Raw genomic sequence first — 14,014 nt, forward strand, 5'->3', positions numbered from 1 at the left:
TCTGATTGCTCTCCACTACTTGTGACGAGTCGACAGCCTTTCCGAATCCTCGCCTGATTCCTCGGGGATCTGATTCAGATGTCCCCTTTTGCCCTGCAGCCGCAAACAGGAGTCCAGCTTGTCCGCGAGAGAATCCATCGAAGGACCACGGTGAGGGAGTCCGGTGTAGGACATACCCAGTGCCCGGCGCAGATATCTCTCAGCCAGTGTATAGTCTTCACGACTCAGACAAAGAGTGGCGAGCTGATCACAAGCCCAGGCTGCACTTCCACTATTTTTCGAATCCGGATCTGCCGTTTCATGCTGGAGAATGCGGTGTGCCACTCCCTCAATGGCAAATTCCTCATTCTGATCCGCATACAGCCTACCCAGAGCTGCTAGCGCAGTCCTATAGCGTCTAGGATGCATCGACTGGCTGTCTTTGATCAGTCTCTGACACATGTCTTGTGCCATCTGGAACTTCTTGCGTTTTCGGAGCATGTCAATCTGGTCAACTCGCAGGGCAAAGAGCGAAGAATTGCTGGGCTTTCGTCGGGCGCTGTACCCTTCAACTATCAGTTGCATCATGGACTCAACGACATGATCCCGATTCTCAGAAGCAATCGTCATGCTCAGAGCTTTGGCATAAGGATGAGTTTTCCCAAAAGCACTTGCTGCCATGGATGAGACAAAGCTTAGTAGATGCTGCTCTAGCGCAGCCATTCCTAGCCATGGCGTTGCAAAGTGTACCAGGAGGCAAGATAGGAGTTGAAGAGGTGCGGAATATAGCAACGGCTGGACCATATTGCAGCAGATGTCGAAATTCTCCCACGCTTTGCTCGATCTTCCCGTTTGCAAGGATTCGAAGCCATGGTAGAGCCCCAGCCAAAATGCCGACACTTGATCTGTCTGTCCAGCTCTCACCTCTTCTGGGATAGAGTTCGGGAATCGATATTGCAATTCGTTCATTTTGAGCCGGTTGAATGCCGTAAACTGCCACTGCACGGCCTCGCGAGTGTGGAAAAGGCTGGATTGCATGTTGTATAAATCAGTCGGCGGCCGGACATCGATCATCATGAGACCGAGGCCAGTGCCATCGCAGCTTTGCGCATTGAAGTCGAAGTCTCCAGGCGGAGTACTAGAGTTTGAGAAGGCATTCGACCTGTGTAGGCCCATAGTTGGCGATTCGTCCTTGATTGTAATGTCTCCTGCAGACGCCGACTCTGGACTCTGCGATAACTGTTCCCAAAGCTGAGTAAACCTTTTGTCGCTGCGACAATGGCGTTTGACACGATCTAACTTCAACGGTCTCCCTCGAAACGAGATCGACTGAATGTCATGTCCGGCGTCAACGTATTCTTTGACCCGTTTCGCCAAAAGTTCCTTGTCTTTAGCTTTGTAGTTCTTGTGGATTTTCCATTCAGTGATGCGGCGCTTGAACATCTTCTCGCTAGCATTGAAACCATACTGCTTGCGTAAGATGGTCCTCACGTCTTTTAGCTTCCTGTTTTGACCAATGTACAAATCAGTGAAGACATCTTTGATATCAGTCCACTGCTGAGGACTTGGTCCAGCAGCCCTCCACGATTGAGGATCTTGCTCGGCATTGTGGTACACGAGATTCATTGGGTCAACAGTCTCCAGATCTTTCTCATAACCTGACATGTTGTCCTCAATGCACCTTATTGTGTCGTCAGCCATTCTCTATGTTGTGCTCGAGAAAGAATATTGTGGTCGCAGGTCGACCCAGAGTCGTCAGATCTGCGAGCTGAACACCAGGTCCTTGCGGTCCGCTTACATAGCAGTTGAGAGAGAAAGGAACAGCCATGATTTTAAGGAGGAGAATGCCTCGAAATCTTATTATTATGGCGTTTGACTTGGGAAGCATTCATCGATACTGCTTGCAAAAGGGCTGAGCAAACTCGAACGAGGACGCAAGAAGATGCCATTGGACGACAATTCCTCGGAGTGTCTGCCTCACTGCCTCACTGCCTCGTGAGCTCATCCACAAGGGAATGAGGTGCATTAGTGCTGGAACTTTGTGTTAGCAACCAATCGAGTTGAGCTGTATCCGAGAGGGAACTTTGGTAAACCAAGTACACCATGACAGCTTTCCTTTTCATCGATATTCTGCCGGGAGAAGCCTTATGAACACGAACAGACCGAAGCTGACAAGAGAGGAGGAAGAAGCAGAAGTGTTGATCAACAAATCAGAACAGATCAGAGATGGGTGGCTTTTACAATGTGCCTCTTTCGAAAGGTAGTCATTTTTTCATGCAGTCGTGGACTTTCTGTCAGACGATAACAATGACCTAATCATATGCACATAATCGAGTAGTTGATGTACCAGGAATGTGTCATGTTCGGTGTCAGACAAAATCTTTTTCGTCAACCCCAGAGTTTCACCTCTGGGACGCAGCCTCTTACGAGCTTACAGCTTCGCCAGGTTCACCCAATGCTTGTCCCTCGACCTCGACACTCTGTGCCAGTTCAGCTTTCCGCCTTTTCTCTTCCTCCTCAATTTCTTTCAGTCTCCTTTGCCCCTCTTCGTTCGTGGCATCAATCACCCCTTCCTGGAGACTGAGCATGTTGCCTTGACCCAGCAGCTCCACAATCTCTTCGGCTTCATCCACACTCATCTTTCCCAGAACTTTGTTGACCTCGTCTAAGCTGCCACTCTCTAGCGCACGTTGTAGTCCTGGGGGAAAACGCTCGAAGATCTGGCGTGACTCTTGCTCGACAGGGTCATCCGAGCCTGGCTGTGGCACATTGATGTGGATCTCCGTTCCAGGCTCGACTGCGTGGAGCTGAATCTGTTCCACACCTGCTGGGTCGTTTCCTTCCTCCTTCTGTAACTCGGCCGCACGTGTCTTGATGCGACCGTATGTTTCAGCCAAGTCCTTGTTGAACACCTGCTGCGCTTGGTGTCCCTTGGTAGTGATTCGTTTGAAGAACAACCCGACGCCGTCCCGACCTAGCTGACGACAATATTGAATCAGGAGACTCTGATGTACGCATGTCCGCGCATAAGTATCCTGCCCTTTCATCTGAGCGTTGAAGGCCTCGATCATAAGGGCATCCTGGGTCTTCTCATTAACGATGTTCGGATGCTCGGAAATGAATTGTAGACATGCTCGGTAGTCTCCAAGCTTGATCTTTGCGAACTGCTTGCCCTCTGGCGTGAGCTTAAGACTTGCCTCATCTTCTTCTTCATCTTCATGCTTGTCCAGGAGAGAATCATCTTCAATATCCGCCTCTGCACCAGAGGAAACAGCGCCCTCACCCGACTGGAGTGTATCCCGTGCCTGTGAGCTTAGGCCTTGAGGTGCGTTGAGCAGTTCAACCCTCTCGGTTTTCGGCTTTTCCTTGGCTTTGGGCTTCTCGGCAGAGCTCGAAGCTGGTTTTGGTTTATTAATGTGAGACGAATCGAAGCCGATATGAATATCCTCGCTTGTGATCTTTGCGGTCGCCTCCTTCTCCAACTGTGCGAGGCGCTTTAGCAGATCCTGCTGCAGCTTCTGGACCTTGGTGAGATGACCATTCACTCCCTGCAAAAAGTCTGCGTATCTGTCTGTGGATTTGTCTTTCTTCTCGTCGACTTCTTTCTTGACCTGATCAACAAGAGCCCCCATCATCTTAGAGTACCTAGGCTGCTCCTTCTGGTGCGTGTAGACACCTGCGGGGGGTTTGGGCGGTTCATCTTTGGCGGGATCACCGGCGCTCTCGATCAGACTCTGAAACACAATCTCGTCAGGGTTCTTTTTGTTTGCATCTTCTTGGTGTCTCTTCAGGGCGTCTAGGAGAGCATTGATGCGTTCGAGCAGTCCGTCGTTGATGATTCGTTCGTATTTGAGCGTGTCAATCTCATGCTTTCGTTGTGCGCGTTGTTCGTGGATTTGACGCTGTTTGGCTCGGATGAAGCTCTTTGTGTCAACGTTCGGGTGTACTTCGACGTCAGAATCGTCCGACACCTCGAGTCTATCCCACTTGTCGTAGGAAATAGGCATGGTAAGGGCAAAAGAGGAAGCAGGCTTTTGATTCGAGGAGGCAGTAAACTGGAACACGAGAGAGGAGCGGACTCGAGTCTTAGCTTATTAGATTGCTTGATGTTTGCTGTTCTTGAGCCTGTTGAGCCTCTTGAATCTTTTCGAGATCAAGGATGCTTCTAGAAAGGGATACCTAGTGTCTGGTGATCATGAATTAGATGTTTGCCATCTTGAGCAAGTGCCTCTGGTGGCCCTGGTGGCCCTGGTGGCCCTGCAGGTTACGTAGTGGGGGTGACGTCCGTGGGTTGCAGGTGGAAAATGGAGGGGCTTAGGCCAAGCTCCATTTGGTACGGGCGAGTGCTTAACTGCTAGGGGCGGTTAGTGGGAGCTCTTCGGGCGTCCTAGGCTCGGTCTCGCGTCTCCGTTCATCGGCTCGTCAATCGTCATTGATCACATCCGTGGCAGAGGCAGGCAGCTTTTTCTCACCTTCAATGCTCTCATCGCGCCATTAGACATTGTCAACTTCACCGGTTTCCTTCCCATATACGACCGCCGCCGAGATGAAGAGGAGGAGAGACACGCCCATCCCTTTACTCTGCTGATTCATTCGTCGATCCACTACAGGTATGATCGCTACGCGCACCTCGGTGCTGCTTGCTTTCAGGCCTTTTCAACATGGCTCCCGATTAAATCAACTTGACCAGAATATCCTCCTTTCGTTATATAATTCCTCTCCCCGACACTCGCGGATAGTATCCCGCACTCTGCATCAGCTGGTGCGATCGAACTCCCCCAGGAACCAAAGCCCATTTCAGTCACTGAAGTTGCTTAGCGGTTCTGCACCTAAGGCAAGCGGTCTCAGCACACCCTTCAGTCCTAGAATAGCCGCGCAAGCAGTATGCTTTTCGAGCGGTCGCAAACTATACGAGACGCCGACTCCGGTCATTAAAGAGCAGCAGCGAACAAAATCTACCGACGAAACGGAGGACGAGGATGCGTTTCACAGAAGTGAAAAGGCACACCAAGCCTCGCATGTGAACCTCAGTGCGAGGCTATCGAAAGAGGGTGCTACGGGCAAGAGCTCTGGCTTTGGGGAGATATGGCGATTGATCAAGATTGCACGTCCAGAAGCGAAAGTCCTCGCGCTGGCCTTTATCCTTCTCCTGATATCCTCATCTATCACCATGTCAATACCATTTTCAATTGGCAAGATCCTGGATATAGCTACCAAAGGGGGAGCGAAGACGGAGGGCGCCGAGCTAGAGCAGAAGACGGATATGCTCTTTGGGCTCAGCTTGACAACATTCTACACTGCCCTTGTGTGTATTCTTGCGACCGGCGCGGCAGCAAACTACGGACGTATCATTATCCTACGAATCGTGGGCGAGAGGATTGTGGCCAGACTCCGATCCAGGCTCTTCCGGCAGACCTACATTCAAAATGCCGAATTTTTTGACGCCAATCGTGTAGGCGATCTGATTTCCAGACTCAGCTCTGACACCATCATTGTTGGCAAGTCCATCACGCAAAATCTTTCCGATGGACTTCGCGCTTTCGTTAGTGGAGCTGCTGGTTTTGGCCTGATGGCATGGGTGTCTCTGAAATTGACCGGTATTCTGGCACTGCTGTTTCCCCCGGTTGCACTCGGGGCATTCTTTTATGGACGAGCGATCAGAAACCTGAGCCGCAAAATCCAAAAGAACGTCGGCACGTTGACGAAGATTGCAGAAGAACGGCTCGGCAACGTCCGGACTTCGCAGGCGTTTGCAGGCGAAATCCTCGAGGTTCATCGGTACAACACGCAGGTGCGTAAGATCTTCGAGCTGGGAAAGAGAGAGTCTATCATTAGTGCGACCTTCTTCTCGTCCACCGGGTTTATGGGCAACATGACGATCCTGTCACTCTTGTATGTGGGTGGGGGTATGGTATCAAGTGGCACAATCAGTATCGGAGAGCTCACTTCCTTCCTCATGTACACTGCATACGCAGGTTCTTCCCTCTTTGGGCTTTCGTCGTTCTACTCGGAGCTGATGAAAGGCGTCGGAGCGGCGTCACGGTTATTTGAACTGCAAGATCGGAAGCCAACCATCTCTCCTACGAAGGGTACAAAAGTGGTATCAGCACGAGGTCCCATTCGATTCGAGAATCTCTCATTCAGCTATCCTACTCGCCCGGCTGTGAGTATCTTTAGGAACCTGGATTTTGAAATACCCCAGGGTGCAAACGTGGCCATTGTTGGCCCATCTGGTGGTGGCAAGAGTACAATTGCGTCCCTAATCTTGCGGTTCTATACGCCTACCGAGGGTCGCATATTGATTGATGGCAAGGACATTGCAACGATGAATGTCAAGTCTCTCCGACGCAGGATTGGTATCGTGTCACAGGAACCGGTCTTATTCTCTGGGACCATAGCCGAGAATATCGCCTATGGTCGACCTCATGCGACCCGAGCAGAGATCATGCGCGCAGCGAGAAGAGCAAATTGCCAGTTCATTAGCGATTTCCCCGATGGTCTGGACACTCCTGTCGGTGCGCGTGGCACGCAGCTCTCGGGTGGCCAAAAGCAGCGCATTGCCATTGCTCGCGCCCTGGTCAAGGAACCCGACATTTTGATCCTAGATGAAGCCACCAGTGCTCTTGATGCCGAGTCGGAGACCTTGGTGAATGAGGCTCTGGCTTCGTTGCTCAGAGGGAGTAACACGACAATTTCCATTGCCCACCGTCTGTCCACCATCAAACGGTCTGACACCATCATATGCCTGGGTAGCGATGGACGTGTTGCGGAGATGGGCAGCTACAAGGAACTCAGCAGTCGGCCCGATGGTGCTTTCACGAAGCTGATGGAATGGCAAATGAGTGGTGGGGAGAGAGCCCAGGATGACGTGGATAAATTGGCAATCGATGCCGAACATATCAAAGGGCCGCCAACCGAGAAAGACGAGATCGAAGTGGAACTGGAAGAGCAAAGTGAGGGCGAGGGCGAGAGTGAGGAGGATCTTGAGGCCAGCAAGGCACAAGAGACAGTTAAGAGAGCAGTAGAAGAGAAGAAGCCATGATCGCAACTCTTCCAACCGACATTGTAGTTGATGGAGTCGAAGACTGGCTACGACGCCCGAACGACGTGGCTACTATCGGGATGGCCTGCGCGCTTAACGCTCGGGGTTTGACTCCAGGAGTTCTTCCAAGTCCGCGAAGCCGAGCACGAGTGCGCGCAGATATACACAAACCAGGCGTATCATGCATATATGTTCTGTGTAGGAAACTCACAGAAAACGGTTGGGTACAGGAGCTGTGTTGGCCTCGAACTGTGCTGTATGTATCCAGAATTGGGGTTCAGATCTTGTACGATGAAATGGGAAAGGAAACACCGTCTCTACTCAGAAGGTGGAATTTACCGTGAGTGAAAGCAAAAGGCCTCAGCAGAAGAATAGTTGGGATTTACACATGCATCTCAAGGGATGGCATGGGCCAATCTGATATGCTGTGAGTTGGCCCAACAAGAGGCCCACAGCGCAGCTCCTCTTCCCAACCGCAGTAACCGCAAGCCAAATTCGCGCTTTGTATCATGCACCCCTGTCTTCTCCCACTCACTAGATGACGAGTGCACGCAGGAGAAGCCGTTCCGCCGTGTTCGGGTTGTCGTGTCACATATCCCTCTTGCTGCCATGTGCGTCTGTGCCTTTTACTTTTTTGCCATCCGCCCAGAAGGGATCTTCCAGTCATGGACGGCTACATTTTCGAAACTGCATTCCGTCATGTCATCCTCAAACCTCCTTCCCTCGTATCCCTCCGCCGGTTCCCTCTTCCCCTGCAACCTGGACGGGTTCAATTGATTATGATTGACGATTGATCCACGGCTTAAGTCGAAAGAGAAGGGGAAGATATACACACTATCACAAGTAGCAGCACAGCCATATACTGCATACTACTCATTGTTCCGGCACTCTGTTATGGCCTATAACGTGCATACTCTGATCACAGAGACCCAGGATATCGCAGCCAAAGGCCTTCACGATGTCAAACCACCTGTCGAGGTCCCGAACACCTCCGTCGATAAGCCTCAATCGCAACCTAAGATCCGCAGCAAATACCGGCATGTTGCAGCTCTGCATTCCAAAGTCCGACCGTCCTGTCTCAGCCATGAAGGGACAGAGACACCGAGCTTTATTGGATTCCGCAATCTCATGGTCTTGACGATCATTGTCATGAACCTGCGGTTGGTCATTGAGAACGCCAGAAAATACGGCCTCCTAATCACGCTGAAGTCGAACCTTCGGAGTCAGGACATCAAGATTGCGCTAGCCCTCTATGCTCTTACGCCATGTCACCTTTTTGTCGCCTATATTATCGAGAAGGTAGCCATGGAAAATGCAAAAGGAGCCATCGGGCGACGGAAGAAGACAGACCCAGACGCGAATAAAAGGCCTGAGACGGAGAAGCAGACGAAAGAATTTCTCAATACTTGGTGGTGGATTGCTGTTGCGCACACCTTGAATGCTTCGCTTGCGTTGCTCATCTCAAGCTTCGTGGTCTATTACTGCATTCACAATCCCGGCTTAGGGGCGATCAGTGAGCTCCACGCCATTGTGGTGTGGCTCAAAACCTGCTCCTACGCCTTCACCAATCGAGACCTCCGGCATGCTATGTTGAACCCTGGCGGTCCTGAATCGGCTCTGCCAGAGATTTACTCAGAATGTCCTTACCCCCGCAACATCACCCTTCCTAACCTATGTTACTTCTGGTGGGCACCGACACTGGTCTATCAGCCATATTACCCACGCACCGACCGTATCAGATGGAGTTTCTTCCTCAAGCGGGCTGGAGAAGTTATGGCCCTGAGCGTCTTTATCTGGCTCACATGTGCACAATATGCCGTTCCGGTCCTGCGCAACTCGCTCGACGGCATGGCGGTGCTCGACTTCTCTTCCATTGCAGAACGTTTGATGAAGTTGTCGACTATATCGTTGATTGTCTGGCTCGCTGGCTTCTTCGCCCTGTTTCAGTCATTTCTCAATGCCCTTGCCGAGATTATGATGTTTGGCGATCGAGTTTTTTACGAAGATTGGTGGAACAGCACCAGCTTAAGGATGTACTGGTCTACCTGGAATAAGCCTGTTTATCACTTCATGCGGAGACATATCTACTCCCCTCTGGTCGGCCGCGGCTGGTCATCCCGAGCTGCCAGTGCGTTGGTCTTTGTGTTTTCAGGACTCCTCCACGAGCTTGCTGTCGGAGTGCCTTCCCACAACATCCTCGGAGTGGCTTTTCTTGGGATGGTGCTGCAGTTGCCTCTGATTCAAATCACAGATCCTCTGGCAAAGATGGATGGGACCGGCAAAGTGGTTGGTAACTGTATCTTTTGGATCAATTTCGTCTTCGTTGGACAACCACTGGCTGCAATGATCTACTTTTTTGCTTGGCAGGCAAAGTTTGGAGAGCTCAGCAGGGTACGAAGCTAGTTAGAACGTAGCTCAATTAATGAAATATCGATTACTGTCCAAGAAGTGTTCGGCGCATTTGAATCAGAGACGATTTCCTGGCATATGCGACAACCCAGGAGAGCCTCGAGGGTAGATCACGTGACCTGGCGATCCCTTGTTGTGACCTGCGTGGATCTCTGACTATTTCCTTTTCGATCACTTCAGCCTTCGAGTGTACAGACTTCGCCAACCATTTCTTTGCGATCCAGTGTGCAGTGAGCTTCGTAACTGCTCACAGTCTATCGCCAGAAGTTGACCTTCAATATCTCGGTGGGCGCAGATGTTGACTTAACGAGCGAGCCATCCCGTGTCTCGCATCTAGTGCACTTCTGAATTCCTTCGCCGAACCCACCACCTTTGTCCTGGGATTCTCTCCTCGATGAATCCCTCTATTAGTCACGATGTCCAATGTCTACGATGATCAAGAGGGAGGTGGTTTCCGTCGGCGGAGACCGCGACCAATCACTGATTATGGCTCCTCAATGATTCAGTGGATGAGCAACCGTAAACCCCCTTACAAAGGAAGCTATCACTACGAACAAGAAAGACCGAGCCAAAGCTATGTCATTGACATATTGCCACCCCCGGCTCGAAGAGATGCCCCGGCCGAGTCGATCCCCGTTCGCCATCTTCACACCTCTTTGGGAAAATCCAAAAAGCCTGTGACGGTCGTGCGGTGGATGCCCGAAGGTCGTCGACTTCTTGCCGGCGTGCACAATGGCGAATTCATGCTGTGGAATGGCATGTCTTTCAATTTCGAGACTGTTACTGCGATGGGCTCTAGTTCTCTTCGGGCTGCGGAATGGTCTAATCGGAAGGACTGGCTGGTTGCAGCAAACGACGAAGGCACCGTGTATTACCTTCAGCCGACTTTGAACAATCCGCATCAATTCAAAGGCCACGATGCTCCCATCAGAGATCTGGCATTTGCGCCCTCGGACGCGAAATTCGTCACCGCATCCGATGACAACACTCTCAAAATCTGGGACTTTACCTCTTCCACGAACGAATCGACCTTTACAGAGCATGGATGGGATGTAAAAGCTTGTGACTGGCATCCCACCAAAGGCCTCGTTGTCTCGGGAAGCAAAGATCACAGCGTCCGATTATGGGACCCTCGGGCATGTCGGAACCTAACAACACTGCACGGTCACAAGAATGCCATCACGGCCACTGTTTTTAGCCGTCTTCGTGATCAGCTACTTGCTACAGCCGGCAGAGACGGCCAAACACGTATCTTTGATTTACGGATGATGCGCGACGTTGCTATCTTGCGAGGTCATGAGAAAGGCGTCACTACCGTATCATGGCATCCAATTCATCCGAGCCTCATCAGCACCGGAGGCGACGATGGCTCACTGCATTCCTACCTACTCACCGAACCCAACACACCAGCTGGTATCTCCTCCACAACAATATCTCCCTATGCATTGTCAGATCCCCGTTCTGCCCCTGCACAATCGATCTATCCCGCTCACCGCATTTCCCACGCTCATGACTCCTCAATCTGGTCTATCGACTGGCACCCTCTGGGGCATATTCTGGCTTCCGGCTCAAACGACCACTTTACGCGGTTCTGGTCTCGCGCACAGCCTGGGCAAACCACTTGCTTCAAAGACCAATTCCACTTGGGCGAAGAAGGAGCAGAGGCCCAGGGCACTTGGGATAGAAAGTTTGGGAGGAAACAAGCCAAGGAGTTGGAAGAGCAGGAAGAGCAAGACGAGGCAGAGGGGCTGGAGGATCAGGCAAACCAGGGACAAGCAGCGGCTGCCGGAGGATTGTCAATCCCCGGTTTACCTGGGATACCTGGCCTTCCTGGCATAGGGATGAACGGGACGACGCAGCCTAGTCTGGGCACTGGTCATGTTCCTCCGCCACCACTATCGCTCTTGTCAGGCCTGCAGAACAATGTCGGTATGGCTGGCAACCTAGGCCGGCCTTCCTCGCGTGGTGGTCCAGGTCAGGCTCATACAGCAGCTCCACCAATGCCACCGTTCCCTCCCGTTCCCGGCATGGATGCCGAATCCCTTCAGCGCCTGCTTGCCTTGACCCAACAACAACAACAGCAGCAGCAGCAGCAGCATCAGCATCAGCATCAGCAGCAACCCAGTCTACAACCGTTCCCAGGCACCTCCACCGTCCCTCCGATGGACTTTGCAAACTTCAATCTGCCGCCTGGCTTCCCACCCCCTCCGCCCACCGCCAGTAGCCAGATCGCACCTCCTCTCATGAGCTCCGCGCCCGGTACTGGCATTCCCGGAATCGGAATTGGAGGCGGAGGAGGAGGCATCCCAGGCCTCGCTGGCAACAACGGCGGCGGCACGCCCCCACACGCCTCCAACGCCGCCAATGCTGCCGCAATGCGCAGGCGAGCGCCACTACCCAGCCAAAGTGAGGGATTCAAGGCTGAGCAAGCAAGAGGGAATTACCGCGTGCCACGATAAGTGCAGGTAGTTGTCGCTCGCTTTTGTGTCGATGCTCGAATCTGTCAACCGACCAAGAACTGCGTCCCTGCGATATCTACTCTTATGGCACGGGAATTTCTCGTCTCTCGTCTCTTTGTTCTTAGTTCTTACGCGTCTTGGGCTAGCACATTAAAAAGGGGACGGGATGTTGATTTTACTGCGGTTTCTCCAGGTCCTCCATCTAGGAGAGGGACCTTTTAGCATGGTATGGAACGGAGACGACTGGGTCGGCTGAGACTGGGGAGGGCATTCTTGAGAGGAAATTCAGGGCAATCTTTTTTTTTTGATGTTCTGCAAACGCAATGGAATTTCATTGAAGCTGTTGCAATCTGGAAAATCACATTTTCCCTCTAGCCCACTAACTAGGGTTCCTCGTTGGCTCGTACTGCACTAACTGCACTATTCGCGCTTCTCGCTCAGATGGAAGGTCCAGCACCAGCATCAACGTCCATTTCCATTTCATTCCTGTTAGCCGCCACTGCCCCTGCGGAGGCATTAGCGCCGTGTATGTCGTTGTGATTGCCGCGCGAGGTCGGCCCGTCGACCACGTCGCCCATGTCCATGGTCATCTGCATGTCCATGTCCATGTCCATAGCCATGGCTGTGTCATTGTGGTCTTGCGGGCCCAAGCCCTGCTTGCCGCGCGTGGTGAAGAAAAAGTCGGAATCGGCCTCGGCGTCGTCGCCTTCGAGCATCCAGATGCGCAGGTCGCGGTCCTTGCCGCCGCTCACGAGCAGACCCTTGCCGTCGGCGGTGCGGCCAAAGTCCATGGCCAGCACGACATCGCGGTGTCCCTTGCCGCGCCAGAGGACTTCTTTGCTCGTCACGTCCCACACCAGCACGTCGCCGTCTTCGCTGCCGCTGGCGACGAATGCTGCCCGCCGCTTCTGTCCGGTTCCCGTGCTGTACGAGTAACTCCCCACGGTGCCGCTCAGGCTGTACTCCATGTTCACGTGGCCTTGATACGTCTTGACACATCGGCCTTCAATGTAGTTCCACAGCCTGACGCAGTTGTCCAGGGTCCACGCGAGCACAAATTTACCGTTCGGCGAGAACCTGACGCTCGTGACGGCCTTGCGGTCCTCGTCGACCAGTGTCTTGAGACACTGTCCCGTCCCAGAGTCCCATATGCGAATCAATCCGTCCCCGGCGCAGGAACAGACCATTGTCCCGTCTCTTATGAAGTCCACGCCGCCGACGGGGTCCGAGTGTGCCGGTAGACTGCGCATCACGCGTCCTGAGCGTACGTCCCATAGGAATACGGCTTCATCGAAGGAGCCAGAAACGAGCATGTTCCCCTTGGGAGAGAAGGCAAGGGAATAGACATAGTTGCTATGGCCCATGAGGGGCGAGGGCGCGATCGGGAAGTCTGAGGAGAGGGGGGCCCAAAGGAGGATCGATTTGTCGTCGCCGGCTGAGGCAAGAGTGTACGGTGGTCCCACCGGAGACCAGGCTATTGCGTTCACTCCTGCTAAATGTGCGCGTAACGTGCGTATGTGTTTTAGAGGTGTGTCCGGTGTTGGGGTTGACGGGACAGAGTAGATATTGATTGCATTGTCGGCCGACGCGGTCGCCAGGAGAGTCATGTCAGGGGAGAATTTGATCGAGGTGATTCCTCGAGCGTGCGCGCGGGGGAGAGTTATTAGAGGGGTGAAGTTGAGAGACTTGGGCTTTTCTGTCGAGCCTGGGATGGGTGACGCCGGCCGTGATTGGGAGCGTGAACGAGAGCCCCGGCGGTCGAGCGACGACTCATACGATCTGAATCTTGACCTTGATCTTGACCTTGACCTCCTCCGTGACTCCGATCTTGAACGGGGTTGTTGCTCTCGTCCAGACTCGTACATCGAACTTGGGGTTCGGGACATGCTCAGACTTCTTCTCCTGGAACGCGACCGACTACGACTCCTTGATCGTGGGTGGGGTGCGTCATCGCGACTGGCGTTTCTGCTCCGCGAAGTCGAATATCCCCTTCCCTTCCTCGCGTCTCGATCTGAACGTGTGGAATCTGCATGGCGCAGGGCGGGAAGATTCGACCTTGGTTCGGCCGTGGAAGTGCGGGAGGAGAATGAGTCTTCACTTGACGTCCGGCGTCGTTTCGGGGGAG

The 14,014-nt window shown here is 52.8% G+C and overlaps 6 protein-coding genes across 6 annotated transcripts; 3 read left to right on the forward strand and 3 right to left on the reverse strand.

The window, feature by feature from the left end:
• Positions 1–15: 15 nt before the first annotated feature.
• On the reverse strand, positions 16–1,644 carry AYO21_05465 (hypothetical protein; the record flags this gene model as incomplete). The annotated part of the gene is made up of 1 exon (XM_022655434.1): positions 16–1,644. The coding sequence occupies one exon, from the start codon at positions 1,642–1,644 to the stop codon at positions 16–18; it is 1,629 nt and encodes a 542-aa protein (XP_022512326.1).
• Positions 1,645–2,402: 758 nt separating this feature from the next.
• AYO21_05466 (hypothetical protein) lies at positions 2,403–3,986 on the reverse strand (the record flags this gene model as incomplete). Its single annotated transcript, XM_022655435.1, has 1 exon — positions 2,403–3,986. One exon carries the CDS (start codon positions 3,984–3,986, stop codon positions 2,403–2,405), a length of 1,584 nt encoding a protein of 527 aa, XP_022512327.1.
• A 297-nt stretch (positions 3,987–4,283) lies between these two features.
• On the forward strand, positions 4,284–7,021 carry AYO21_05467 (hypothetical protein; the record flags this gene model as incomplete). The annotated part of the gene is made up of 3 exons (XM_022655436.1): positions 4,284–4,312; positions 4,371–4,589; positions 4,762–7,021. 3 exons carry the CDS (start codon positions 4,284–4,286, stop codon positions 7,019–7,021), a joined length of 2,508 nt encoding a protein of 835 aa, XP_022512328.1.
• Positions 7,022–7,915: 894 nt separating this feature from the next.
• AYO21_05468 (hypothetical protein) lies at positions 7,916–9,424 on the forward strand (the record flags this gene model as incomplete). The annotated part of the gene is made up of 1 exon (XM_022655437.1): positions 7,916–9,424. One exon carries the CDS (start codon positions 7,916–7,918, stop codon positions 9,422–9,424), a length of 1,509 nt encoding a protein of 502 aa, XP_022512329.1.
• Positions 9,425–9,846: 422 nt separating this feature from the next.
• On the forward strand, positions 9,847–11,889 carry AYO21_05469 (hypothetical protein; the record flags this gene model as incomplete). The annotated part of the gene is made up of 1 exon (XM_022655438.1): positions 9,847–11,889. The coding sequence occupies one exon, from the start codon at positions 9,847–9,849 to the stop codon at positions 11,887–11,889; it is 2,043 nt and encodes a 680-aa protein (XP_022512330.1).
• Positions 11,890–12,326: 437 nt separating this feature from the next.
• AYO21_05470 (hypothetical protein) lies at positions 12,327–13,496 on the reverse strand (the record flags this gene model as incomplete). Its single annotated transcript, XM_022655439.1, has 1 exon — positions 12,327–13,496. The coding sequence occupies one exon, from the start codon at positions 13,494–13,496 to the stop codon at positions 12,327–12,329; it is 1,170 nt and encodes a 389-aa protein (XP_022512331.1).
• Between the last annotated feature and the right edge of the window lie 518 nt (positions 13,497–14,014).

This window comes from Fonsecaea monophora (genome assembly GCF_001642475.1).
Source record: "Fonsecaea monophora strain CBS 269.37 chromosome Unknown Scaff34, whole genome shotgun sequence".
Classification (NCBI taxonomy): Eukaryota; Fungi; Ascomycota; class Eurotiomycetes; order Chaetothyriales; family Herpotrichiellaceae; genus Fonsecaea; species Fonsecaea monophora.